General features: G+C 45.6%; 2 protein-coding genes across 3 annotated transcripts in view; both read left to right on the forward strand.

Moving 5' to 3' along the window:
- Positions 1-14,050, forward strand: part of LOC311004619 (BCL-6 corepressor-like) — a 36,100-nt gene extending 22,050 nt beyond the window's left edge. The window contains 8 exon segments of the mRNA XM_083996752.1: positions 276-583; positions 1,881-2,192; positions 9,037-9,203; positions 9,885-10,030; positions 12,394-12,471; positions 12,673-12,826; positions 12,939-13,252; positions 13,255-14,050. Of these exon segments, the coding sequence (XP_083852878.1) occupies positions 276-583; positions 1,881-2,192; positions 9,037-9,203; positions 9,885-10,030; positions 12,394-12,471; positions 12,673-12,826; positions 12,939-13,252; positions 13,255-13,304 (1,529 nt within the window). The 3' untranslated portion in view covers positions 13,305-14,050.
- Positions 14,051-16,912: 2,862 nt separating this feature from the next.
- On the forward strand, positions 16,913-24,356 carry atp6ap2 (ATPase H+ transporting accessory protein 2). 2 transcript variants are annotated; one of them, XM_083996139.1, is made up of 10 exons: positions 16,913-17,026; positions 18,305-18,435; positions 18,554-18,682; positions 18,824-18,919; positions 19,016-19,153; positions 20,605-20,658; positions 20,755-20,904; positions 21,031-21,150; positions 23,426-23,664; positions 23,779-24,356. In XM_083996139.1, exons 1-9 carry the CDS (start codon positions 16,951-16,953, stop codon positions 23,618-23,620), a joined length of 1,089 nt encoding a protein of 362 aa, XP_083852265.1. In that variant the 5' UTR covers positions 16,913-16,950; the 3' UTR covers positions 23,621-23,664; positions 23,779-24,356. The 2 variants fall into 2 exon arrangements, with proteins under 2 accessions (XP_083852265.1, XP_083852264.1); XM_083996138.1 differs by having other exon boundaries at positions 23,426-24,356.
- Positions 24,357-24,758: the final 402 nt, after the last annotated feature.

Raw genomic sequence — 24,758 nt, forward strand, 5'->3', positions numbered from 1 at the left:
GCACTAGTCACTACAGGGTTGTTTGTGCGAGCCTCTGTTGTGCATGCAAGTGTGTTTTTTTTATTTTTTTATTTTTATTTTTTTCCTGAGCGAGCAGGCCTGCTGCGCTCCCAGACAGCTCTATGCACTCATTAATAAACCAACAGAGGGTGAGAGATGGCCTTGCAATACCTTCCCATCCTCCCCTTCCACTGAGCTCCCGCACTATCAGCCGCTCACTCTTCACTCCTCTCTCTCTTTCTCTTTCTCTCTCTCCTCCTCTCCTCCTGCTCCAGGAGTAGCTGCTCCCCCCCTTCCCCCCAGCCAGCTGAAGGACAGAGCGTACCCGCCGGACCCCTTCTCAGGTGACCGTGGCCTCAAGGAGCCCAGGAGGGGCCCCCCCTCTCCGGCCCCAGAGCTGTCCATGGGAGGCACCCCTCCCCTCAAGCCCCGTCGCCATAGTGACACGGACAAACCCAAGGGCAAGCGGCCCTGCAAGACCAAACACACGAGTCAGAGGGAGCGGGAGAAGAGGAAAGAGGCCGCTCCTAACAGCCCGGGCCAGCGCTGCGTGTCTGATCTGGGAGCAGCAGAAGATGACAAGGTGAGTGCTGATAGGGCGTCTGGCCGCGATATGGGCGTCTGGATGTTTGCAGCAGTGAGTTTCAGTATGCCTGTCGGCGCCTCTGATTATGCAGCTGGGAGAGGGAGAGGGAGGGAGGGAGAGGGAGAGAGGAAGGAAGTATGTTTACAATGTTTAGAGGGCTGCTGGAGCTTTGACCTCCTCCTGCCCTTAGCGGCTCCCTGCGGAGCCCCTGCATGCATGTGTGTTTGTCTCCGGCCTTAATTGTCGAACGTGTGTCATCGGCGCTGTTCTGTGTGTAGGTGCGTGCCAGGGCTCCGAGTGTCTGCGTGTTTGTGAGCATTCCTGACATAACAACAAAACCCTGGAGCAATTATGCATCACACTTTGCTGAGCACAAGGCTGCGCACACACACACAGACACACACATGCACGCTCCCTTGCTCCCACAGTGAGGAATGTAGCAGCCGTGGTCCAGCGTATGAAGCGCATGAGTTCAAAGTAGAGGAAAAAAATGAGCATGGGGAAAAATTGAAGGGGGGAAAAGAAAAAAGAAAAAAAGAAGGCTAGTTGTTTTTCACCCGCGCTGCTCTCCTCCCCTGCTCCTCCTCGGCCTGACAGCTGCTTCGACATGGAATTCCACTGAGAGGGCACGCATTTCACACACACACTCTCTCATGAGCACACACACTTGCACTCAGACACACACACACTCACACAAGACACACACACACACAGGCTCACTCAGGCAACTCCCTCTCTCTCATGTGTTGCGCTCCGAGGGCTCTGTTGGTTTAGCGGTTAAAGAAAAGTGGCGTGCCAACCTGCAGTGTTTGGGGCGTGAACAGTTGGTGTGAAAAACGTGTGTGTGTGTGTTTTCTCAGTGATGCGTGGTGTTGTCTTCCGCGCGCGCAATAATCATACTTAAACACAGATGTTGTAAATGGAAAATCCATCTCTATTTTAAGCCGTTAGCAGGAGGTGGTTTCTAAAAAAAAAAAGTCAAGTGAGGAAGGAAAAAAAAATATTTTGTGTTATTAAAAATGTGATGATTATTCTTTCTGGATGGATTCTGGCCTTGACTAATTGTCTTATAATTAAGCCACTTTTATATTTTTTCCATCATAATTTTACTTTTGTATGATTGTGTGAGTGTGTGCGCTAGTGCATCATTTTGTGTGTGTGTGCATATGTCTGTGTCGTCTCATCCATGTGCCCTTGACTTTCCGTGTGTGTGTGTGTGAGAATTGCTGTCCCGTCTGCTATGTGGCAGGAGCTGTGACACTCTCTCTCTCTCTCCGTCTCTCTCTCTCCTCAGCTGAGTGAGCAGCGCGGCGCTCCGAGGAAGAAAGCCGCCTCTCCTAATCATTATCCCTGCTCTCCAGTCAAGCCCTGCTCCCCCGTCGCTCTCTGCCCGCCCTCCCTGCAGCCCCAGGTGAATGACAGAGCGTGCTCCATCCCACCGGAGGCGGCGGCGGCGACGGTGGTGGTGGCGGTGGCGGGGGTGCACAGGACCCCCCCTGCCGAGCCCCCCGCGGTGCGTCCGATCCCACCGGAGGCTCGTCGGCTGATCGTGAACAAGAACGCCGGGGAGACTCTGCTCCAGAGAGCCGCGCGGCTCGGCTACGAGGTAATAAGCTCCTCTCAGAGCCGCCCCTCCCCCCTCCCCCCTCCCTCCTCCCCTCCCTCCTTATCGCTTTCTCTCCGCACATTTTACACTCTTAACACTTCGTCTCTCCCAAATCTTCACTCTCTCTCTTCTTAAATTGAGCTCATTTTCTCCCCCTACTTTGTTCCTGTCTCTGACTCTGACAGACAAAGCTTCACTCTTTTTTTTCCTTTTTTTTTGTCTGATTATTCTTTAGCATCCATCCTATTTCTCCATCTTTCTGCCTCCTTTGCTTTCTCTACCATTTCCTTCTCTTTCACCCTCACTCGCAGACACTCCATCTTTTTCTGCTCCTCTTGCTCGCTATGCTCTTTCTCTCTCAGGTTTCCGCTCTCTCCCTCCCCCCTCTTTCCTCTCAGCACTCTCTTTCTCTTCCTCTCTTTGTGACTCAGATTGTCGTTGGCACCCCTCCTCCTCCTCCTCCCCGCGAGCGCACTCGCACACACATACACCGACACACACACACTCTCTCTCTCTCTCTCTCCCTCGCCTCCCGTCCTCTTGCCTCGCTCCACTCTCACATCTCATTAATTTTCCGTGAGGCGAAGTGTGACACACACACACAGGCTCGCTCACGCACACACATAACACGCACGAGCACATGCGTGCGCAGACAGCATGAGGGATCGGTGGGATCATTATACGGAGACTGATGCTCGCTGCCTCTCTCTAGCATCGGGAGTTTTTTTCTTTCTCTCTTTCTTTCTTTCTTTGTGTGTAGCTGCCGATCATTCGCTCCAAAACCAGATCCTGTCTTTCCCCGCACATACGAGGAGGGAAAAAAAACAAAAAAAACCGAGGCTTCTGTATATTTTACTGAATCTCGCAACTCCCATTGCTCTGAAAGCTTTTAATTAAAGTCGGACGGCCCGCTGTCTCGCTCTCCCTCCCTCATCCCTCGTGTTGCTGTTTTGAGCCTAAACGTTTCTCCTCCCTTGTTGACAGATTTTACAAATTGATTTATTGATCCGGGTGTTTTTAAAGCCACTTGAGCTGCAGATTGTGTCCACTCTGTCTCTCACTCTCTTCACCTTCTATGCCGTCTTTGCCTGTGTGCGTGCGTGCGTGCGTGCGTGCGTGCGTGATCGTGCACACATGATCATTTTTTATCACCAGCAGAGGTATCTTCACAGAACTGTAAATAGGTGAGGGTATCTTTTGTTGCTCATTAACTGGTTGCTTTATGGTTGTGTGTGTTTGTTGTACACATTTATGATGATGAGGTGTGTGTGCGTGCGTGCGTGTGTCCGTGATTATGTGTGTGAGTCAGAGTGGGAGAAAGCAAGAGTGTGAATGAGAGGTAAGCACTGGGAGTATAATCGCATTCTAATGGCCCTCTAATGTGCCGTGGTGACTGTGGTTAGCAGTGGCGGCGGCTGTTTTTCCCCCTCGCTCTCAAACACACACACACACAGACACACACATACACAGGGTGCAGCGCAGCAGCAGCAGGGTTCAGTCAGCCGTGCTGGAGAGAAGCTGGCTCGTCTCTCTGATTTATGCGTCTCTCTCGAACGTTTTTTTCCCTCCCTCCTCTTTTTTCTTTTTTTTTCTTTTTTTTTCATTCCCCCTTCGCATTTTTCCCTTCCTGCGCTCCGCTTGTGGAGAGGGAAAGAGGGAGGAGGGAGGAGAAAACCTGAGACTACACAAACAAGGCGCTGACCGCTGCGCAAACAACACCCCCGCCTTCCCCCTCTCCCCTTCCCTCCCTCCCTCCCTCCCTTTCTTTCTCTCCCTCTCCCTCTCTCTCTCTCAGGAAGCTCGTCTCTCGCTGCCTGTGTGTGATAAGCCTGGGGCAGACCCGTGGGGCTCCCACACACACACACAGACACACACATACACACACACAAGGACGTGTGCAGAGAGACACACCAATTTATGCATACCGCCTGACACACACACACTCGCATACAAGCCTGTAGAGCGCTTGTCTCACGCTGGTGTTTTAGCGCCGCAAGCTCTAGGCTTATCACACACAGGCAGAGAGATATGAGGGCCTGAGAGACAGAGCCACGCACACACACACACACACACACACACACACACACACACATACAGCTCACAGGCTGATTACAAGCACACACACACACACACACACACATACACAGAAATATGCACAGAGAAACACCCGTTATGACCCAGTGAGCGCATGCACAGGCATCCTGACGTGTTCTCTCCATATGCTGCACAGAGCAGCGACTCATGCACTGTCGCACACCCACTCAAACCTGCACATGCAAATTTCAGAGTCACCTCATGCGCACACACGTACGCACACGCAACCTACATGCTGACTACAAAAACAGACGCAGGCACACACAGACAGGGAAACACCAGTTGGTTCCCTGTGAGCACACGCACATCTCGTGCGCATGCAGGATGCAGAGCCGCGTCACGCACACACATCATGTAATGTAACACACGCACGCTATTCTTTTGCCGTTTCCCGATGCCCGGCCGACACTGTGCATATTTCATGTTCGTTTAGTTTTGCGATCCGTGCCTCTGCACATGAAAGCCCACTCTCTCTCTCTTCCTCCCTCCCTCGCTCCCCTTTTATTCTCTCGCTCTCCCTCGTCTGCCTCACTCTCCGAGCATTTGAAATGGTAATGAGAAGAGATTCTGCGGATGTCTTCATCCCTCTCCCTCTCTCGTGCCGGGGCTCGGGGCCCCTCCGCTCTTCTCATTGAAAGCTCAGATAAAGGTGCAGTCTGTCATTTATTCTCCTCCCACAAATCACTCCTGATTTTTTTCCTCCTCAAATCCCGCCATGATCCGAGCAAAGAGAGAAAATGATTGCGTTTTAAGTGCCCTAATCAAACCGGCATCCATGTTGGAAAGTTTGAGCTTAAATTGCTGCGACCAGGAGATTTGCTTGTGGATGTGAAGTAAATCCGCACTGACCTTTTTAAAGTTCATCCTCCGACCTCTGACTCACAGATTTGCACCTTTTGACCAAAAGCAAAGGTCTTTAAAAGTGTAAACGGTTGAGGGAACCACACTGGTCCAGAAAGGAGGAGGCTATCGAATTAGCTATCTATTTCCGTACACTGTTCCGTAATATAAATGCCGTAGTCTATTATCTGCAGTCAATCGAGACTAGCTTTACTTAATTAATTTAACCATTTTACCTTACTGTTTAATTTACTTCCGTGTTAGATAGCTTGAAGTGTTATTTGGTGAACAAGTGGCAAGTCGGCTAGCTTGGCGAGCTTCTAGATGGCCCCATTATGTCTCTGGCAAGCTGCTTTTTGAATAAGTACATTAGCAATTGGCTAACTAGCCCTGTGTTGGCGAACACGTGGAAAGCCAGCTAGTTTCATCAGCTTTTCACTGGAACCATTATGGCTGTGTGACTCACTCATTCATAGGCTACTCGTCCCTACTCACTACATAGTGAATTACTAGACTATATATTGAGCTCACTGGTAAAATGAAAAAACACTTTCGGGCACTACTCCACCGCGTGGTTAATTACGTTATTATGTCATAATTTAAAAGTTCCAGATCAGTGCCGACCGCGATCATGACAGCGATGCGCGGCCGCAATGCATTATGGGATATATTGCTTGGTTAGTGAACATCGGTTGTACACTACTTTTCACGCTGCATTGTAGGATACTATGAGTCCACTATATACCAGCTACCACTTCAAGCAATCTAACACGGAAGTAAATTAGAAAATGGTTAAATTAAGTAAAGTCAGCTAATACATTAGCGATTGGGTAGCCAACCATAATGCTAACTAGCCCTGCAAATCAGCGAGCTGGGTGAGTTTTTGATTGGCTAATACCTAGGGATGTCACGATTAGATATAGATTTTATTGGTACGAGTGTTGTCAGAGAAATAATCACAGTATTACGATTATCACGATTATTATGCACTAATTAATTTCACAACACTATGAATCAAATATAGTCAAAATATAGTTACATTACTAATTATTAATACACAAAATATTCAAAGTATCTATTAATATACGACCAATTATTAATCCTCCAGGGGAAATGTTTGAAATATACAAGTCATTAATTGTCATCTATACCAAATTTTTAAGTCTGTTTTAACCGTGGCGAAACGAAAACAAAGTTACACCCACAGTTGTTGTGTAACTAACTTTGTTTTTACTTTATTTAGGAATCTATACGACTAATTAACCATGGTGTTTAATACTGCGATTAATCGTGAAATCAAGTAACCGTGACATCCCTACTAATACAGTACCGTTATGTCACTGGCTGGCTATCTTTCATTTGAGGTTAATTTTGTGGCTAATTGTGGCTGTGGGTCACTATGGCACACTTAAAATTATTTTCATTCATTTTTTCTCATCCTTCTGGTTGTATGTAGCAATTTAAGATTAGTGTTTATGTAGAGCAGGTTATTGATTGTAGACTTAAGACATTTATTGTGAAAACATACTTTATAATAAATCTAGTGAATCCTCCTTATTCCATCTGTAAAAGGTGATAATAGGTTTTTGTGTGCGTGCGAGACAGCGAGCGATGAAGTAACTGAGAGTTCTCAGGCTTCCTGTGTTACCCCAGCGGTTTAACAAGCGGCTGGCGCACACACACACACACACTAACACACACACTCACGAACATCTACACTTTTTACTTGTCTGGGCATGCACCACAACTTTGCTGCGTCGACCGTTGGCTGTGCATCACACGGGGAAAGTCACTCATACATGACTTGTACATGCGATGCGTACACACACACACACTCACACACACACACACATCTTTTGTATGTGAGGCGCATACGAGGCAGCGCTGCAAGGGGTTAAATGTCTGAGTGATGCATTGATTGCAGGCGAGCGCAGGGAAGCATTCTAGAGAGGGAGATTAGAAGACGGAGGGAAAGAGCAAGAGGAGGGGAGGGAGCGGTGTCTCATTTTACTGCGGAGGAGTGTGTGTGTGTGCGTGTGTGTGTGTGTGTGTCAGTCTGGCGGGAAGCCGGGGCTCTCGTGCTAAGCTCCTCGCTCTCTCCCAGCGATATTAAACAGGGCTCCGGAGGTTTTAGCGCTACGCCTCCTCCACAGCCACACACATATACGTATACACACACACACACATACAATCTCGTCAGTGGCACAAAAATACATGTGTGCTCATGCGTGCACACACACACACACATTTACACGCACGCCCGCCGAGGCAAGCTGCATATCAACACTCTGCCCGTCAGTCTCTCTAACACTTGCTCTCATTCACTCACACAGGCAGACACATGCATGCACACACACAGCGAGTGGAATCCCCCAGAGGGGAGCTTCAGCACAGCGCTCCTGAATCTCTCTCCAGCAGGCAAACAGAGTGTTGGCAGCGAGAGAAAACCAGTTGGAGCACCCTCCCTCCCTCCCTCCCTCTCCCCTCCTCACCCACCCCCAAACCTCCTTCTCTTTCTCTTTTTCTCTCCTGCACTTTGTTTTGCTCACACTTGCTCTCGATCTCTGCTTTTCCACTTCTCCCTCCCTCCCTCCCTCCCTGGCTCTGATCGTCCTCACTATCACTCTTATCACCGCTACACCACCACCACCACGTCCACACTTCACGCTGCCACTACCATCCACTATGTCCCCACCCTCCCTCCCTCTCTCCCTCCCTCACTTTCATCTATCGTTATTATCAGCTGCGGCCCAGAGGACGGCCCCGGCAGATTTCATCTACAGATTCATTTATCTGTCATCTGTTGGGGTGTTGCCTCACGCTTCCCGCGTTCTTCCGCCCTCTCTAACCCCGCGCTCGTCCTTCTGTCAGTCTGTTTTCTCTCAATCGCTCGCCCTTTCCTTTCCTTTCCTTTCCTTTCCTTTCCTCTTCCTCCCTCCATCCGCCCTGCGCTGAAAGAGAGAGGGTGAGAGGGAGATAAACACTTGGACTAGACGGCAGGCTTGAATTAGCATAGAAATGGAAGTTTGGAGTCATTCCCCAGGTTGAGATGAGCAGCCTCTCCTCCCCTCGGCACAGAACTGTTAGCAGGACAGACAGAGTGTGTCTGACTATATGAGTCTTGCATACACATATATGTTAAAATATGTATAGAAAATAAGGCGTTTTCTAATTCTTTTTTTTTCAAAGATCTGCAAATCCTGCGACCGAGTCCCTTTTCTGAGTTGCATATCCAAACAGACAAACTGCACCCGCAGTGCCGAAACGCACCCGTCTGACTCGGACAGGCCCCATATCAACACACTGCTGGGCTGCTCTCCATCTCCCTGACTCGGCGCTGTTTAGTAGCAGCAGACACTGCTCCAGTCCAATGAAAACCAGTCTGACTACTTAGTGCTGGATGCCCAACTGTCACAGCCCTAGACCAGAGGAAATGCTTCCAGCTCTTGAGCGCCTCTATCAAATCTCTTTGTTCCGCTTCCATTATGCTGTGTTCAGAGCCCAGCCATCGTAACTGGCTGCTACAGCAGCATCCAGGCCCAACTATGGCACACGCATGCATGCATACACACTCAAACACACATACACACAGCTCATACGTGCACAAGCAGAATCTGGCAGGCTAAATACAGTTGAGTCACACTTAGTCTCCTCGCTGTGTTTTGGTGCCAGCTCTAGTATTATGGAGCGTTTCTGTGTACGAGTATGTGTGTTTGTCCGGTGCAGGAGCACAGTCAGTTCCTCCTTTCCCTAATTTCTCCCTCCCACAGGAACTGTAAAGGGAAGGACTGTTTGCGTATGTGTCTGCTCCGTCTGACTTGTGTGTGTTTGGTCTTGTATTGCTTGGGTTGTTACCACACGTACGTCTATTACACACACATACTGAACACTGCTCTCCCTCTTTTTGCAGGAGGTGGTGCTGTACTGTCTGGAGAACAGAGTGTGTGAGGTGAATCACAGGGACTACGCCGGCTACTGCGCTCTCCATGAGGCGTGCGCCCGCGGCTGGCTCAGCATAGTCCAACACCTGCTGGATTACGGGGCAGACATCAACTGCAGCGCACAGGATGGCACCAGGTAAACAGAACACACTCATTCATATGCACACAGAATCGCAGCAACACGTGCCCCTGTGTGTTAGGCAAACATCACAGCGTTTCCTTCGTGTCCTGATAGAGCCAGCCAGAGGTTTTGTCCTCAATTAAGTCGCCTCATGAGATTTTTTTTATTTTTTATATGTTCTTGGCAAGAGCAGTGATTTTGAAGATTAGTTGCCTTTTTGCATGGGGGACGCCAACTGTTTCCATTTCATTGCACTATATTAAAATTTACAGTAGGGGATCTGTTCTAGGAGGCTGTGCACAGGTCTTAAAGATGTATTGTGTTGCAGTTAAGCTTTTATTTATTAGCAGATTTGTGACATTGGTAGTATTACAGAGCCAGGTGAGACCATTGCTGAGAAGAATGGCAGTCTTATAAATCTATAAATTGTATTTCACTTTATGTCCCTCTAGGTTTAGATAACACACTAGGTAAAAAAAAAAAGGTTTATGGCAGACGAGTGTGTTTTCTCCTGTTTCATTGAAGAAACAGATGCTGCCAATAGTTTGACGTCAGTTTTCGCAGTTACTATGACAGTGATGCAATTTAACCTTTAGTCCAGACCAAAATCAATTACCCATGCAAATGTTGTGAGATCCGTTCCCATTTGTGCTGTTGCTTAATACTGACTGTGTGTTTGTGTTTGTGTTGGTCCAGGCCGATTCATGACGCCGTGGAGAACGACCACCTGGACGTGGTTCGAGTCCTGCTGTCCTACGGCGCCGACCCCACCCTGGCCACGTACTCTGGCCGCGGCCTCCTCAAGATGACCCACAGCGACGGCATGGAGCGCTTCCTCACCGGTAAGATCCCAGCCGAGCTTTCCAGTCGAGTCAAAGACACAGTGTAGAAGAGTTTAGAGATACAGAGGTCATGAGTCACAGGATTAGAACTGGCTGTGTTATTTCCTGGCTTCAAAAAAAAAAAGAAAAGAAAATTGAGGACCTGGGGATTTTGGCTACTTCTATTTAAAGCAGGGATTCCCATGCCACTGATCGGAAAAAAATGAAAATGAACTCTTGCATCCGTCCAAGTACTCAGCAACTGCACAGCATCTGCATCTGTTACAAATGAGGCTGGTATGGATTTTGAAAACAACACGTAAAACGGTACATTTTTATTTTGTTTTTATTCTTGAAAGTTAGAAATCAAAGCAAAAGTTTCATTTAAAATCTGTTTTTCTTCTTGGTTTTCTCTTTGCGTTTTCCAAAAATTTGCAGTTTTATTTGCAAAACACTCCTGTTTTCTCATGTATGTGTTTTTTTTTGCAACGAGCGCGTTAGTATAAAGTTTCCTCCCTCATACAGTAAAAAATTACACCAAAAAGTGAAGGAAGTTGAGTGTTAATGTGCCTCAACCGCAAATCACAACATTACAAACGCTTGAAAAAGGAAGTAAAAGGGCAAGTCAGTGGGGTTTGTTTTAGTCAGCGGGAGGGGGGGCACATCGAGGTGGGGCAAGGGGTAAATAGCTGAAAAGACCGGTCAGCAGCCCAGTTCCCAAACGCCCCAGTCTTGGCTCATTCACTGTTTGCTGTTCTTTTTCTGCTCTGACCTCTGTGCAACCTGTTGGTATGAGTCCCTCTCTTTAAATCCTCATCCCAGCCCCCCCCCCCCCCCCCCCCCCCCCCAAAAAAAAAAAAAAAAAACCCCACCATGAGACATGTTCAGATCTGTCATCCTGCCCCTCCCCATCCCCATCCCACCGCCGCTCCCCTCCCCTCCCCTCCCTTGACCACCTGTTAGACGGGGAGCCTCAGCCCGCCGCCGCCGGGGTGCGTGCTGCTGCCTCTGAGCTCCTCTATCTGGTTACTTAGCAACGCCAACTGTGTTTGCTCAGCGTACGTGCGGAAATGGGCTTCGCTCTGGCTGGAGACTCTGCTTTTGAATGCGTGTGTGTCTTTTCACAAGGCTGCCTGCCTGCCACGCTACATACAGCCCTGACTGACGTGGTGTGTTTAGAGGGCTCGCCTGAATGTTTGTAGTTAAACTGAGACAACACACCGAGCCGACACGAGGAGGAAATGAAAGCATGCAGACACACACAGACACACACACACACTTCCTCCGTCGCTGGCTGCTTAATATTACATGAAGACCTAACTAGGTAAAAGCAATTATCTGAGGCTTTAGCGAGAGGAGGCAGACGGCAGAAAAGAACGTGGGATGAGGGAAATGAACAGGTGTAAGTTCACGGCCGGTGGAGGAGCGGCGAACAGGTTTAGTGCAAAAAAAAGAAAAAAAAAGAAAAAAGAAGGAAGATTTATGTGTGGCTGGCTGGAAAGATGGTGTCGAATTTTGAAAAGAGCGTGGATGGATAGATCGATGGCTCGCTAGATTGACAGAGCGGGGGAGAGAGGGAGAGAGAGGGAGAGAGGGAGAGGGATCGAGCACCGGAGAAAATGAGCGAGAGCGAGCGATTGCTGCTGCCCTCCCTCCCTCCACCTGGTCCCACTCATCTGGAGGCCGTTAATCCCTCCAAACACACGCCAGACGCCCCACGCCTCAGCACTGGCACAAAGCCCAGCTCTCACTCTGCGAATGTGTGTGTGTGTTGTGTGTGTGCGCGCGTGTGTGTGTGTGTGCGCAAGTGTGTTCACGCGCATGCTGAATACACACTTTGCTCTCGCTGTGTGTGCTTACCCAGCTCCCTCTGCTTGTTTGTTTCCAGCCCGCTCGCTCGCTCACTCGCTCTGTGAGTGTGTGCGTAATATGCTTGTGTGTGTGTGTGTGTGTGTGTGTGTGTGTGTGTGTGTGTGTGCGCGCTCAGCGACTGTGTGGTTCTTGTTTGATTCCTGGCAGCCGTCTGTAGCCCCGCTCTGAACTGAGCCAGCTCTAACCCAGCGGAGACAGTCGCTCTCCTCCCCCGTGGTACAGCCGCTGGCCCCTGACCATCAGCCCCCCTCCACCCCCTCTCCTCCTCCCCCTTCTCCCTCCCTCCTCCCCCAAAACATTTGCTCTGTTTGTTTCTCTTTTCTCTCTTGACACTGCCCCTCCTCCCTCACTCCCTCCACCACCACCTCCTCCTCCTCCTCCTCTTCTATTTTACCGCACTCTTTATCCATTTTTCTGCTGTAGTCTCCAAGGGCAATTGTATTTGCCCTGTTGCCTGTCCCCAAGGCTCCAGCTCTTGAATAACCGGCTCCGCTCCTCTCTTCTCTCCATAGATTATTTTGCTGACCTTCAGGGGCGCTCGGATGACGACCCAGGGCTTTATTGGGAATTCTATGGCAGCGCTGTGTGTGGTGAGTACCGATCACTGCTGCGTCTGTGATTTTCTTTCATTATTATTTATTTATTTTGCTTACAAAAGTGTTTTTCTTTTTTTTTTTTTTTTAAATATTCAGTGCTAGCAAGCTTTGAACAAAAACATGTCTTGCATCTCCTATTATAATGTGGATGCTCGCTAAAAAAAAATGATTCATGTGCTCTTTTAATTATGTCAGAGTCGAGCGAAGAGGGTGGGGTCTACGACATCCTGGCAGACCCGCCGGGCCCCGAGGACGAGGATGAGGATGATAAAAGGGAGGTGTTTGAGTTTGAGTTCTCCGACCGACCTCTGCTGCCCTGCTACAACATCCAGGTGTCCCTCTCCCAAGGGTGAGCTTTGATCTCAAGAGCAGACACGCCGGCTGTAATTCACCTCGCCTCGCTGTCGAGCCTCATTCCTAAACGTTGGTTGATTTGATTTTTTTTTTTTTTTGTCTTCCAGGCCGAGAAACTGGCTGCTGCTGTCGGACGTGCTTCGCCGGCTGCGGATGTCAGCTCGTGGTTTCCGACAGGCCTTCCCCCACATGGAGGTGGTGACGGTGGCGGAGGCGGAGTTTTACCAGCAGGCCTCTCTGTCGCAGCTGTTCTCCTGCCCAGAGGAGCTGGAGGGTTTCCATCCTGACAGCAAGGAGCTCTTAGACCTGGTGGAGGACAGCGCCGAGCTGGCTGCTCTGCTGGGCTCCACACTGGAGTGTCTGGACGACCGCTGGGACCACCCAGGGGACAAACTGAAGGACAAAATCAAGGCTGTTGGCAAGCTGGGCTCATCCTGACCCCTGGAGGAGCCCCTGAAAAACCTGGACCTTGATCCGTACCGACTGCAGTTTTTTGCTTTAGAACCAACCAGGGGTTACGACGATGATGATGATAATGCCTTAGCCTGACCCTTAGCTCCTGCGCTTCGGCCCCGCTCTGGTCCAGCACTGGTGCACTGTACAGACGGACTTGACCTGCCGGCTGACCGGGCTGCTCGGATTATTTCCCTCCGTTAACCGAGGATCAATACGTTTGTGGCTCAGTAGGCTTAATAATGGTCTTATTTTTATAAATTAATATATGTATAAGTAAATAATTAATATCAAGAGATTTGTTTTCTTTCGGATGTTGCTCACGACTCCTCTGGAAGATTTTGTATGGCAACAGAGTGTAGTCGTGTTGTCAGCGCTTGGATGGAGCGTGTGAGCGCGCACATTGTCCATGTGTGTAGCTGTACAGGATAGTACTGAGATTGTGCTATTGAATGTGGTATTTGTGTTTATAGGAAGCACATGATGTCCTGTTTTTTTTTTTTTTCCTTTCCTCCTCAGACTTTAGCACTCGCTCGAGCCTCAGGGGCCGTTTGTTGTATCTTTTTTTCCCCCCCAACGCTCAGATTTTGCTTCCTGTTTAGTCTGTAATTTAACATGCAAAACTACAAAAAATGTTTGTATAATAAAGTTTTAAGATAATGTTGATATTCACCCTTCGGCACAGAGCTTGTATATAACAGGGAGGCTACTGCAGTAAAGTAATTTTTGGTGTGTTCATTTTTTTGTTTTAACTTTGTAATTAAAATATCTCATAATTTGTATTTATATTTTACAAAAGAAGTTGCTTTAAAATAAATATACAAACTGCAAGATGAAACACGCGTTCTGTTCCTCATTGTGTCTGAATGCCGAGAGGTTTCGCTGGCTGCTCTGTCAATAAATTAAAACCCTGCTTAATTATCCTATGCTCCTCTTATGTAGCCAAGGTCCCATCAGCAGCAATATATATCCTATATTGCCATCTTTTGGTATATTTTTGTACTGTAGGAGTCACGCGGTTCGTTGCTGCTGCCATGATGCATGGCTCATGATCTTCAGCTGTGGGATGAAAAGCTTGTGGCTTGCAGCGCCCTCCAGTGTTCAGGAATATTATCAATGAGCCGTCTGAGCTAAATCTTTTTTTCTTTTTTAAATACTGATGTTAAATAATTGTCACAATTTAAAATATCATTACTTTTTAACATGACTGACCAATTGGAATTTATTTTGTTTTGGGCTCGCTGTGTGTTTATATGTTTTTTTCATTACCATGAACATGCACTGTTGTTTATTGTTATATGATGCCCTGTCCTGCTGGCATATATCATCACTACAACACAAAATCCATGGCCCAAAATATACACAACACACACACTACTTGCTCTTGAGTATATGTAGATGACTCATTTTTGAATTAAAGATTAGTTTCAGCTGGAACAAATAGACAATGGGCAGTGAAGCTGGAAAATATTAACAGATTAATGCATTGTTGTTATTTTCTGTTACTTTACGTGGAAGATCGGGAACTGGAGGAGAATCAAGGGTTTTTGGGGGCAAACCTGGATCATAAGTAAACTGCCCAAGATCCCTGGTGGTGCCAGAAGCTTTAAGGCTTATTTTATATAGATAGTTTCAATTCTTCTAACCCTTTTCTGACTTTTATGTTTCCATTGTGCTCATGTGTACCACTTTGTAACTGGATCAAATTGTTTTTATTCCAGGAAAGGATGTTTATCATAATCTATTTATTAATCTGGCAATTAACTTAATTGATTAATCATTGAAGTGATTAAACAATAGAAGTAATGTCCATCACAATTTGTCCAACCATCAATCCCAATTCCCAAAGGTAGGCTATTTAATCCTACTTTCAGAGAAGACAGAACAACTCAACTAGAATTTGTGAATATTTGCAACTTTTGTTTTGAAAATCTTTTAATCAGTTTTTCCCGTTACAAAAACTGATTGGTGGTTATTGGTGTCTAAAGAAAATAATGAAACTGACAATTATAATGTGGTCAGTATGCTGGCATCACATCTTTAATACATTTTGTGTGCACAGAACAACACTCGATCTTCATCTGCTCACATTAACATGTCAAATTGAGCACCGACGCTCTGGCCTCCCGAGGCTGTAGAGAAGACCTCTGCAGCAGTGTGTCAGCATGACAATCTGGTCCAGCTTCAACAAAAATGATGACTGAACTAAAGGCGAGCCACACAAGGCTGATAGACTCCCAAATTAAATTCTCCACTGCCCGGTATCTGCAGAGTGGGTGCAAAGAGATCTGTGGCAGGCTGCCAAGAGCTGGGGCCCAAAATTTAAGGGGAGGTTTTAGTTGATCCACAAGCTGACATTAACTCTTTAGAGAGGGGCATGGAAAATCCTGTCCCTTGGGGCATAAATAAACCCCCTGAAGAAATCCTCTGAGGAAAGAGAGGAAACAGACTAAAATCATCATCAGGCCTCGGGGTAATCTTCAGACTTATTTCTATGTCAAAAAGATTACTGAGGATGTGCAACATGGATGCTCATTTCATTTCACTGCATGAGTTAAGAGAGCTTTATGAAGTGAAGTCCGGGCTTTATAGCTGCTGTCTCCAGGCGGACAGGAATTGGCCCATTTCACATATTCAGGTAAAGGTCATGGAGTGACAGGAGGCTGTCGATGTGCTAATTGAGATGCTGGGAAGAAGAAGAAGAGGAGGAAGAAGAAAAAAAGTGTGCAGCAGCCCCTCAGACCAAGTCAATGTCATATATCCTGAGGCTGAGAGTGCAGGAGGGTCACTCTTAGCGTCAAGAGCTGTTCTCTGACTAACATCCCTCTTTACTGAGCAGCAGGATGTAATTTTAGAGATAAAGGCTTGCCTCTGAATATAAGCCTCTAATAACCCACTATTATAGTTTATTAATGGATGTCATCCAAGTGGGAAAAAAAAGACTGGGCCCTAAGTTTCTGTAAGGCATTCATTTTGCACAAGATGCTCTTCACTACTCTGTTGTGAAAGGTTTTTCTTTCTTTCTTCGTTTTAGTGCCAATGAAGATGCACTATAGTGGTGGTAGGTAGCCCTAAAGCTATTATTTGTGTGCAGCTTTATTTGGCTGCTGGTGAGTGGTCCATGGAAATTTGTACATTTGAAGTGCTGCAGAAATAAGTTGTTATATTTGTATGACATACAGCTGTATGCAAAGGCTTAAGCACACTCAGTGAACCTTCATTAACACTCAACACCCATGGGCTCCTCCAAGCAGCTGACTGAGAATCTGAGAAGGGGGGGGGGGGGGGGGGGGGGTCAACTTATCAATTCATAAAAAATAAAAAATAAAGTATTTCCCTCTCTTCAAATATGTTATTGTCCAAAACATTTTCAATCTCATTATGATAAAAGTATTAAATATTGTTAATGAAATAAACAATAAAGCAAAACCTCAGAAAGAAATATAGGCTACAAAGTAGAAGGTTCCGACAATGAAAAATTAATTTAAAAATAAATAAATAAATAAAAAGCTTTTTAACCAAATCATCTAAGATGTAATTGATTTTAAAAGAAAGATGCTTCTTTTTTTTTTTTTTTTTTACTATGCGTCAGATTTCGTCACGTCGTTCCTTGCTGCGTGGTGACGTCAGGTCAGCTGATCCCTGCTGGAGAGAGGACGGAGAAAGATGTCGCTGACAAACTGGTTAAGGATGGAGGCTGTTTTCTCCGTGGCGTTTGTCCTCGGCTTGCTCGCTTCTACCGGTAAGAGATGACCTTACCCCACACACCGACAGACAGATCATTAGGTCGCGGTTCAGTTTTTATGTTTTAGTCTCCCACGCACAGAACAACCTCACCCTCGCTCCTCCGTTTAAACGTTTCACTGCAGCGTCCTGAATCCTCTCTGGATTCATCGTTAGCATCGCCCTTTAGCTTGGTGATCGTCTCTCTCTGTTACAACAGCCTCGATATGAATTCGGATATGTGAAGTAATCGATCTGTACTAGTCGTGTTTTGATATTAAATCGATATGAGATGCCCACTGTATATTGGCTATGTGACTGGAGATCACAGCGTTAGCTTGTTGCTAACAGAGTCTTAGCACACATTAGCGCAGCGTAAAAGCTACCAACCGAAGAAGAGGTTTTTTGGTATTTTATTACTAATTTCATTGATATCATAGAAGACTTGAAGGCAAAACGTGTATTTATTTGCTTCCTGGTAGCTAATTCCCACTCCACGGTCCGGTGTCCTGTCATGTGACGGGCTAGTTCCTCTTTAACGCTCATCGGCAGCTCTGTCACGGGGTCGTGCCTCTATTCACAGCCGCGATGAAGTTGATGGTGCTTTTCTCTTTTTCTCTGACCCGTGAGGTCCAGTCAGGCTTTTGCCGGTGCTGATGTTTGCTCTGTCCCACAATTAACATGTGAGTGAGAATTAATTATAGCAGCACAGTGACAGAAGTGACATGGCTCTCATTGCAAACCTCCTCCTGTCCATTACTGATGAAGATGAATTGTCTTCTTGTCTTAACCTAAATCCATATTTAATAAGCACCACTGCAGCAGCAATGTGTATAAATTAAGCAATAAGAAGTGCCGAAATAAAAGTCACCTCTTTATTAACTCATTAACCCCTTCCTTGTCATAAAATACTTTAGCCTATATTTTGCACAATAGTGGGGAATAAAAGAGTATTTTGGACACTTATGAGTCATCATTGATGCATCACGCGACTGAATGCAAATTTTCCTATCAAGAACAGAGCATAGCAAAATATACGCCTGCCAAGGACACTTATTTTTGTTTGTTTTAAAAGGATATGTGAGGAAGCCATGTCATGCACAATTGAGTCACTGAAAAACTAGTCAATCAAAAATATAACATAGAAAATGGGAGATTAAACAGGAGGGGGTTTAAATACAGCACCAGTAATTCATAGTCTCCCTATTATTATTCTTGTAAACACAGGTGAACACCTAAATATTTATGAACTTTCTTTCTTGAATTGACAATGCCAACCCTTTCATGTCTCCCGCAGGTGTCCATGGCGACAGCTTGACAGTGCTCCAGGCTCCAGAGTTTGTGTCCTTCCAGAAAGGAGACTGGCCCGTGTCTGGAGAGAAGATCCCTGACCTGGTGGCTCTAACCATGGGCTTCTCTGTTCAGGAGGTGCTTTGTTTATTTTATAAGGAGTGCTCCTTGTGTATTTACCAAAGTAACTTACGCTCCTGATTGTGGTAGCTAGTGCGCTCTTTTGTTTACAGTGTGTGTGTGTTCATTTATGCAGGATCTGTCCTGGCCAGGCCTCCAGGCCGGTCCGTTATTCCAGCGCCCCCGGGCCAACGTCCTGGTGGTGGTAAGAGGAGTCGATAGCTTGGCCCTGCCTCAGAGTGTGGCTTCCTACCCTCTGGAGAATGTGAGTCAGACCTGACTGGGGCCTTACTTGGATGTTTTGCACATCAAATGCATGACTTGGTGTAAAAATAACTGAAGGCTGGGATGTAATTTTGAAAGAGCCGGCTCGGTTTTTCAGTGGGTCATCTTCTTTTTCTTGCAGCCCGTACCCTTCACCTTGGATAGTGTTGCAGAGACGGTGCACTCTCTGTTTGCTGAGGACACCCCTGTCGTGCTGCAACTGGCCCCTAGTGAGGAGGTAATGAAAATACACGCACACTGAATATGGCATGCGTAACATCTGTGAAATCACTCTTAAAGTGCTTATGAGTTTTTTTTTTTTTTTTTCCCTCAGAGGCTGTATATGCTCGGCAAGGCCAATGCAGTGTTTGAGGACCTCCCAGTCACCTTGCAGCAGATCCGTGCCCGTCTGTCCCAGGATGGCTCTGTGCTGGCCTCCCTGCCCCTCAACTCCCTCAGCAGAAACGCAGAGGTCTGTTTCTGTCCACAAAACCCAAACCACACAAAGCTTATTGTTTTTTTGTTGTTGTTGTTATGTAAATCTATTGTACAGTAGTTTTGTAAGACAAAATTGCGACGGTAATACGGCACAAAGGGTTTGTTCTTTTTAAATTATACCCTACTTCCAAAATAGGATGATGATATACTGTATATGTTTGGTGCAGTTTTAACACACAGTGGCATGTACAGTAGTTGATGTACATAGTGATGGTAGCGACATATCCAGAATATTTGTTGCTTCTGCTAACACCGCATCCTGACATACAGGGAGCGAGCGAAACGGCGACGAAATCTTGCGTGAAGGTGTCCTGATAATATGCATCGTGACGATTTTGTCGCGAGTATATTCTATTGGTTCAGAATCCAAACCACTCAAATTATTGAGGAATGTAAACAAACTTCTGGCCTATTTTTTAGATTTTACATTTCCTGGTTGTCGTTTTTGACATCTATTAAAATTAATTTCTCCTCATCCATGCTTGCCAGTTGGTTGTTCTCCTCTCTCTGCTAACTAGCAAAGATATTCAATAAATGGAAAGATACTCCATGAGCGGCTGCTCCAATGATATGAAATGGTATACACTTCCTGTCTCTCTAAATGGGCGTGGCCAACCGTCACCCCACCTCGTCTGTGATCGTGTGTGTGGATTTATAAATTTTTTAGGTAGATGAAAGTGAGATATTTATATTTTCTTATGATAACATTAAATATTTACACTACTAACAGTAATATTTAGCATGACAAAAATAATTTAAATCATTTTCACGGGAGTTCGCGGCCGTTTGTTTGACGTTGCCTAGGAGATCGGTGCCAAATCTCGCGAGAGTGTGTCGTAGAGACAGAGACAGGTCTGGAACAAAGTGGATTTTCTCCGGATCTCTCCGTCTGAAAATTACAATTTTGGTGTCAAACTGTTCAGAAGAGATGTGGCTTGTGAAAAATGAGTCCAAAATTTGCTTCAGTGACCGTGGGGAGAAAGACCCGACCATAATCGGTGTTCACATTAAATTGTCCCATAGGAATCAATACACTCCAAGCTGCCTCTGGTCTCTCTAAAGGGGCATGGCCGTGCAGAAGCCCACGTGACATGCATACAGGAAGCTGACTCGTCATGACAGGTCTTGGTTTATAAACCGTCTTTGTAACTAGCTTGTCTACAGGAAGCAGCGTGTACTTTTCAACCAATAAGAAGTGTTTTGGGGCGGGACACTGCCGCAGAATGTCAGGACAGGCTGATTGAAAAGTACACATCTAATCACTTTTTCTCGCTTGCTCGCGTCGCTGTATGTCAGGATGGGGTGTAAGATGGATCATACTTACTTGTTGCTCATGATATCTCATTTTTTATCTCCTTGAATTTCACTGGATTGTTGTTTGGACTCTGTTTTGAGTTTCTTGTGTCTGTTGTTGCTGCTTTTCAGGCTGATCTGCTCTTCCTGTCTGAGGTCCAAGTGCTGCACGATATCACTGCTCTTGTAAGTCAACCTGATCAAATCTAAAGCATTTTTCTTTTTTTCTCTTGATCATGAGGATAGTTGATCAGGTTTGACTCTGATGTCTATGTCTTGTAGCTTCAGAGACACAGACATCTGGCTAAGGACCACTCCCCCGACCTGTACTCCCTGGAGCTGTCTGGCCTGGAGGAGCTGAGCCGTCTCTACGGTCAGGACTCGCCCCAGTACCGCGATGCCACGGCCATCCTCGCTTCCGTCTTACAGAAGGTGAGGAGGAGGAGGAGGAGGAGGAGGAGGAGGAGGAGGAGGAGGAGATATGAAGAAGCGACAGGCCTCGTTAACACAACCTCCTCAATCATCAATATGACCATGCGTGTGTCTTTGTCATTGCAGTTTGGCGAGGATGTGTATGCTCTCTATGGCAACAGCGCTGTGGTGGAGGTTGTGACGGTGAAGACTTTCGAGGCCCCTCTGACCAGGAAGTCTCGTTCAATCCTGCAGTCCCAACAGATTGTAAGTATGACACGAACGTTAAATAATAAAATAATGATTCAGTGGATCCTTATCCGCAAATACAATTAACTTGACTTTACCTCCTTACTATGCAATAACACCATCCTCTAAAATGCAGAAAAAGGTGAGTTAAACTTCTCAAACCGTTGGTTGACTTTGGACTTGAGTAGTTTTAGTTTAGTTTAGTTTAGTAACTGTGTGTGCGAGTGTTTTAGATGTGGATAGTTATAGTGTAATTTCTGCTTGCTTATTTTGTTTAGCCCCGGTGTGGTTTGTACACAGTGTCTTGTAAGCCCACATGGGCAGCGAGTCCCTGTGGTGTGAGGGCCGGACAATTACTCAGATTTTAATCGGGATTTCGTTTTTGGATCCAAACGATCTCAAATCTTATATAATCGGTTGGTTAGTTGGTTAGTTAGCACCTCTGGCCTCTTGTTGGTGGTTCATAAAAATGTGCACAATAAGCCCCCCTGCCAGTATACATACATAGTCATGTAAATAATCTAGTGTCACTATTGGCCAAAATAATCGTGATAATGATTTCCGCCATAATCGTCCAGTCCTATTTGGTGTGTATGATAAACCCTTAGGGATCTGAGCCTATTTTCTTTTTGAATACTTTATATACCACATAAACAAATGTTTAACATGCCCATACTTGGTACTTTCCTTTTTCAGCACAACTTTATTTATATGATCTGATCTTTTTTTTTTTTTCACTTTAACCTACTTTATTAACACATCGGGCCCAAAAATACACAGAAATCATCAAATCCGAATTGAAAAAATATACTTCAACCGATCCATGTCAGACGTCTCGGGTATATTCTGATTACACCTCTTTTTCCCGAACATATGGTAAGAAGTGAACGCCTGCCCCTTCCATCCCATCTTCCGGATAAATATTTTTTGTACAATCAAATAAAAACTATCATATCTCAGTTTTATGTGGTCTATCAAAGTCAAATAAAAACTGTGAGAGAGTTTCAAAACCACACTCTTGAGTTGAGTTGACGGCAGCGCTCCAGGTGACCTAGTTTCGTTTTTACGGTGCTTTTGAAGATGTCATGCGATCTAATCACGCCGCCGTGTTCATAGAGGGTTAAATTTACATATTACCATGTAGTGTAGAATGAAAATGTGGGCGACTCGATGGTTGTGTGATGTGTAGCCAGTCTGCCACAGCCCAGTCAAGTTGTCAGGAGGCTGCTAACAGCTACATTTTGCTGTGCCGGCATATGTTCCAGTTTACATGGATTCGTCTGGATGTGGCATTTATTGCTGGTGCAGGGTGAGCCACGCCACATGAAGCTCAAGTAGAGTCTGCACTGCATCAGGAGGCAGTTTACAGCGCAATGGCAGCATGTGGAGGGGAGAGCTGAAGGCACGAAGGTCCAACTGCACAGACATGAGAGGAGAGAAACCGCTCACCTGCTGCTCATCCCTGCTGCTGCCAAACCCATAGCTAATGTGCACCATCTTAAAAAACTGAAACTACATGTTGGTGCCATGTTGGTGCCATGGAAATACATGTGGAAAACTGATTGGTCAGTTTGAGTGGCTTGTGTTATCTCCAGCAAAGTTTTAATGCAGGTGGAGATAATTAAAAAACAAAAAAACACAAAGATAGCTGAAGAAAATCTGCTGCTGTGTATCACAGTGAAATAACATTAAAAAATGGCGATTGCACAGCAGTAGCAAAAAGAACACAGTTGCAGTGCGGAATACGATTAAAACATATTACGAACATAAACGTATACGACATATGAGTTGAATGTTGTAGCGGAGCCCTCAGTCTGTGTCTGAACCAAAAATTAAAACCTGAACTCTCTATATTTATGGCGTTACTGTAGTTCACCCCTAAAGTCCAGTTTCAGTCTGTGCGTGTTGGTTTTTTATGACTTGGGTCTGGAACCAGGGAATGCTTTGATCTTCCACTCTAATAAAATGGGTACGGGGGAAACGGGGGTGAGAAGGTGACGGGGTCCTGCAGAGACAGACCACCAGACAGTCATGTTAATGCATCTCATGAGATGTTGCCTTCTTCTCACGCTCACATCCTGTTGGATACTTATCACATGCACAGAGGAGGGAAAAAAGTATACGGTCTGGTTTGGGTGGCAGACGACTGATTTAAAAAAAAAAAAAAAAAAAACAGGTCACGGTGTGTAAACAGTTTGCTGTGACAGTGAGTGCATTCATTTTAGTCATAGAAGCAACCAAATGTGTAGAAATAGCTAATTTAACTAATAACTCACTGTTTGTTTGTTTACAGAGTAACCCAGGCAGCCCATACAACCTGGCCTACAAGTACAACTTCCACTACGCGGTGGTCTTCAACATCGTGCTGTGGCTGATGATCGCCCTGGCCCTCGCCGTCATCGCCGTCGCCTACAACCTGTGGAACATGGACCCAGGATATGACAGCATCATCTACAGGATGACCAATCAGAAGATCAGGATGGATTAAATCCATCAGCACTCCAGCCGTCCTCTTAGATCCCTGTAGTGAATGTATGTGGTTTTTTGTTTTTTTGTTTTTTTTTGTGTGAGGTCCTGTGTAGTAAAAGACCTGTGACAACTTGATGGGAGAGAGCTGAACACTGAATCAACTTTTTTTGTTTACAGCACTGGGGTAATAACGGACAAAGAAAATATCAACACGGCAGTAGCTATCTCTTGAATTTTCCTTCATAAAGTGGTTAAATATCATCCTCCACCGGTGTATACACTGCACCAACTTACTCTTCCTTCTCCTTTCAAACTCACAGCTCACATCATTCCTTGCGAACTTAAACTCTTCACTATGTTTAATTCTTCCCCGGTGATTGCAATTGTATTTTTTATTGTAAAAAAAAAAGAAGAAAAAATTTATCGTAATGTCATGAAAGAATGAGATCTGTCTGGTTTCTGTGTGAAATTGTTGTGCTTGTCTTGATGTGTGAAACTGTTAAGTTAAATGAAATCTATGTGTATATATTGAATATACAAATGCAACTGTATGAGAAACTGCTGTACTCTTATTGTGAAAAGATTTGTGCAGTGTTTATTCCAGGTAGGTCCTGGTACCCTGCTTCTATCCCAAATGAAGACTAAGTATTGGATTACATAAATACTTGATCGTAATCTAGGTTGTTAGGATTGGTTATGGATAAATGAAGCTCTGTAAATTGCAATAAAATGCCTGACAATAAATTATTACATGGATTAAACTGATTGTCTTTCACTTACTAAGTCTCCATAACAAGGATGGCACACCTATTCATACTACAATGAACTGTGATTTGTCTTAGGAAGTTGTTAGTTAGTTGCAAGGATGAACTTCTTAGCAGTGGACAGGAGGAGAACCTAATTAGCCCCAGTGTCCTTGAGAGAGCAAGCATGAAGTTCATTTTTGGGATTGTTCAGGAAAAATATGTAATTTATTCTGGGATATTCTTTTGGGAAATCATAAACTGTTTTCGGGAAAAAGGAAATGCATCCGTCTTTCACGAGCTGTTAAATAATTAATAATAAGTTACTGGTAGAATTAAGCAAACAAAACAAAGATTCGTCTACTTTGCTTTATTTCTTCGTCTAAACATCTCAAATCGACACGTAACACATTT

The sequence above is a fragment of the Trachurus trachurus genome (genome assembly GCF_905171665.1).
Source record: "Trachurus trachurus genome assembly, chromosome: 21".
Taxonomy (NCBI): Eukaryota; Metazoa; Chordata; class Actinopteri; order Carangiformes; family Carangidae; genus Trachurus; species Trachurus trachurus.

What these genes read in the sequence shown, in the direction of transcription:
- atp6ap2 (XM_083996138.1), top strand. Translation starts at nt 16,951, where the DNA reads ATGTCGCTGACAAACTGGTTAAGGATGGAGGCTGTTTTCTCCGTGGCG. An exon ending in CGGCTTGCTCGCTTCTACCG is followed by an intron (nt 17,027 to 18,304) that starts GTAAGAGATGAC and finishes TGTCTCCCGCAG; the next exon opens with GTGTCCATGGCGACAGCTTG. An exon ending in CTTCCTACCCTCTGGAGAAT is followed by an intron (nt 18,683 to 18,823) that starts GTGAGTCAGACC and finishes TTTTTCTTGCAG; the next exon opens with CCCGTACCCTTCACCTTGGA.